This window comes from Sciurus vulgaris, assembly GCF_902686455.1.
Source record: "Sciurus vulgaris genome assembly, chromosome: 4".
Lineage (NCBI taxonomy): Eukaryota > Metazoa > Chordata > Mammalia > Rodentia > Sciuridae > Sciurus > Sciurus vulgaris.
Genome location: NC_136464.1, coordinates 90,659,697 through 90,663,829, shown reverse-complemented (window position 1 = coordinate 90,663,829; position 4,133 = coordinate 90,659,697). Strand labels below are relative to the sequence as shown.

The 4,133-nt window shown below is 35.9% G+C and overlaps 1 protein-coding gene across 1 annotated transcript; it reads left to right on the top strand.

Annotated features, from left to right (window-relative positions):
• Positions 1–2,904: 2,904 nt before the first annotated feature.
• On the top strand, positions 2,905–3,417 carry LOC306659608 (non-histone chromosomal protein HMG-14-like). The gene has a single exon (XM_079137271.1). It carries the CDS (start codon positions 3,013–3,015, stop codon positions 3,316–3,318), a length of 306 nt encoding a protein of 101 aa, XP_078993397.1. The 5' UTR covers positions 2,905–3,012; the 3' UTR covers positions 3,319–3,417.
• The last annotated feature ends 716 nt before the right edge of the window (positions 3,418–4,133 follow it).

The window sequence follows — 4,133 nt, the reverse complement described above, 5'->3', positions numbered from 1 at the left end:
AATCTCCATACTCCTTTCCATAATGGTTGCATTCCCACCAGCAATGTATGAGTGTACTTTTTCCCCACCTCCTCATCACCATTTATTGTTGCTTGTATTCTTGATAATTGCCATTTTAAAGTGAAGCAGGAGGCTTCACAATACCACACCTCAAACTATACAACAGAGCTATTTTGCAAGAAGAATGATACATCAAAGAAATCAGGGTGAAGTATTAAAAGACCCTTAGAATAAATTGCTATGGGATACAATGAAAACAGTGCTAACAAGGAACTTTATAAATATGGCAAAATACCTTAAAAACTCAGAGGCATCTCAACTAAATCACCTATACATGAATTTCAAGGTCTTAGGGAAAAAATAATACAATGCCAAACCCAGTAGAAAGAAACAAATGAAAATAGTAGTGCCAAAATTTATGAAATAGAAAAATAATGAGTAATAACAAGGATAAATGAAACAGAGAGTTGGGTCTTTGAAAAGTTAAATAAGACAAATAAATCTTAAACCAAACTAACCAAGGAAAAGAGAGAGAAGATACAAATGAATAAAGTTACAGACTCAAAAGTGCATTTTATAACAGACACCATTCTGAAATCCAGAACCATTAGAGACTACTTTGAAAAGTTAAAATGCCAACAAATAGGAAATCCAGAGCCTACTGGGATGACTTCCATCATAAAAACCAGAAAATATAGAAGAAATTGATAATTTTCTAGACCAACATGATCTAAAAAAATTCAATCAGGAGGAAATACAAAAATTTAAAGAGACCAAAAGCATGCCATTATACTGAAAGAGTAGTGAAAAGTCTTCTACTAACAACAGCCCAGGACCAAACATATTCATATCTAAATTTTTCCAAACCATCAAAAGAGAACTAACACTGATGCACCTCAAAAGTTACATGGGATAAAAAAGGGAGAAAACTGATAAAACAAATGGCATTGAATGAAGGCAATATATCCCTTACAGGAAAACTGCCAAAGGTTAAAAATAAGGAAAGAAACATATTTAATAATAAGATTGAGGAAGATATTTGCAAATATGCCCATGAAATACTTGGAAAATTTCAGTGTCACTTTTAAACAATCATACATCATCATAAAATTGGTTTAATTCCACAAATTCAAGGATAGGTCAACACATGTGAACAAATAGATGTAGTATACCACACAGCAATCAAGGACAAAAACCTCTTGATCATCTCAATAGATGTAGAAAAAGCCTTTGACAAAATTTAAGTTCCTTCATGAGAAAAGTCTTAAGAAACTAGGGACAAGAACTTGTTATAGTATTACAAAGCCTATGTATGTCAAATCCAAAGCCAATGGCACACTGAATGGTGAAAACATCTACAACATTTCTTTGGAACTCAGAAACAAGTAAAAGATGTGCATGCTCACCACTCCTATAGAAAACAGTACCTGAAATATGAGACAAGGGAAGCAGTCAAATTCTCCCTCGTTACAGACTATCTGATCCACTTTCAGAAGATTTTAAAGGCTCTATCAAGACTTTAAGATGGGATAAACAAATTTGGCAGTGTAGCTGAAAACAAAGTCAACATACAAATATAAATAATATTTCTATACAATAAAAGCAATTCCACTGAGGGCTTGCCTGAAGGTATTAGACACTGGGTTTGATCCTCAGCACCACATGAAAATATATAAATAAAATAAATTTACTGTGTCCATTTACAAATAATTTTTTTGAAAAACAACCCAAAGAGAATGAAATCAGTGTAACACCTTCACTCACAATAGATTTAAAAATGCATATAAATAAACAAAGCCAAAGAGGTGAAATAACTATTCAAGGAAAATTGCAGAATGATGAAAACAGAATTGAAGAAGATACAAGGAGATAGAGAGACCTCTTATATTCATGAAAAGACAAACAATATCCATATACAGCCAGTGGTTCATGGATTTTATACAATCCCAATCAAAACTCCTATGATATTCCTCATGGAATGGATATGAAACTCATATCATTAAAAAACATAACAAATAGAAAAGAAACCAGAGACACAAGAGCAATGCAGAAGGCATCACAACACCGAATTTCAAAGCATAACACAGAACAATAGCAAAGAAAAGGCATGAAGCTGGCATTGAAACAAACAGAAACCAGAGTTGACTGAAGATACAGACACAAACCCACACACTAAAGTCATCAGATTCTTGGACACAAGTGCCAAAAACAGGTACAGGAAAAGACAGCTTCCCACCCCCCAAGGTGCAAGCAGCAAAGGAAATGATAGTGTGAAGAGAGACTGTATACAGAAAATCTGCCTCAAACACTCTTCTGAGATGGCATTAATAATAAGAATATATGAAGAACTCAATACACCTTAAATCATAAGTAAAATTAACCCAATTAATAAGAACTTAAGAGACATTTATCAAATTTCTGTTTGGAGTGAAACAAAATAAAATCTTCAGCAGAGCAAAAGAAACAACTAACTGAGTGAGGAGAAAGTGAATATCATATGAGAAAATCCTTCCCAGACAGATGATTCTTATTAAACATATAAACAACTGAAGGAATTCAACAAAAAAGACAACCGATTTAAGCAATGGCACACGAACGGAGTTTAAAGAAAAATGTATATTTGGTCTATTCTTATATGAAGTAATATTCACTGTCTTTAACCATCAGGGACATGCAAATCAAAAGTCAGTTGAGAGCTGGGGTTTTAGCTCAGTGGCAAAGTGCTTGCCCACCACATATGATGCACTGGATTTAATCCTCAGGACCACATAAAAATAAACAAATAAAATAAAGATATTGTGTCCAACTGAAACTAAAAAAAAAAAAAAAAAATCCAATTAGGAGTCCATCTTACCCCATTAAGAAAGAAATAGTCAAGAATACAAATAATAAACACTGCATCTGGTTCTCCCACCGCCCCCACCGCGGGTCGCAGCAGCCTGGGCGGCGGGAGCCTCGCGGCGGCCAGGCAGCGCAGCTTCGGAAGGCTCCCGCGCGCCGCGGCCCGCCAGGATGCCCAAGAGGAAGGTCAGCTCGGCCGAAGGCGCGGCGCGGGAGGAGCCCAAGCGCAGGTCGGCACGCCTGTCGGCTAAGCCTGCTACCACCAAGCCAGACGCCAAGCCCAGGAAGGCGGCAGCCAAGGATAAATCTTCTGACAAAAAAGTTCAAACAAAAGGGAAAAGGGGAGCAAAGGTAAAACAGGCTGAAGTGACTAACCAAGAAACAAAAGAAGATTTACCTGCCGAAAATGGAGAAACTAAAAACGAGGAGAGTCCCGCCTCTGATGAAGCAGAAGAGAAAGAAGCCAAGTCTGATTAATCACACACCATGTCCTATCAGTGGTCCCGTTTCCTTTCTTGTACCATCCAGAGGAATATTTTTATCAACTATTTTGTGAATGCAAGTTTTTTAGTAGCTCTAGAACTATGGGATAATGCACAATTTATTCAATGAAATAATATCAGAAAATTTCCCAAATCAGAAGAATGAAATGGAAAATCAAGTTCAAGAGGCTTATAGGACTCCAAATACACAAAATTACAACAGACCCACACCAAGGCACATTATAATAAAAATGCCTAACATACAAAATAAAGATAGAATTTTAAAGGCTGTGAGAGAAAAGAACCAAATTACATTCAGGGGGAAACCAATACGGATATCAGCAGATTTTTCAATCCAGACCCTAAAAGCTAGAAGGGCCTGGAACAACATTTTTCAAGCCCTGAAAGAAAATGGATGCCAACCAAGAATCTTATACCCAGCAAAACTTACCTTCAAATTTGACGATGAAATCAAATCCTTGCATGAAAAACAAAAGCTAAAAGAATTTACAAAAAGAAAGCCAGCATTACAGAACATTCTCAGCAAAATATTCCATGAGGAAGAGATGAAAAACAAAGAAGCAAATCAGCAAAGGGAGGAATTATCCTAAAGGAATTGTCAAATAAAGGAGGAAACAAGTTGTGTCAAACAAATAAATAAAAAATATTTAAAAAATGAACCAAATGACCGGGAAACCAAATCATATCTCTATAATAACCCTGAATGTTAATGGCCTGAATTCATCAATCAAAAGACATAGACTGGCAGATTGGATTAAAAAGAAAGATCCAACAATATGTTGCCTACAA

What these genes read in the sequence shown, in the direction of transcription:
- LOC306659608 (XM_079137271.1), top strand. Translation starts at nt 3,013, where the DNA reads ATGCCCAAGAGGAAGGTCAGCTCGGCCGAAGGCGCGGCGCGGGAGGAG.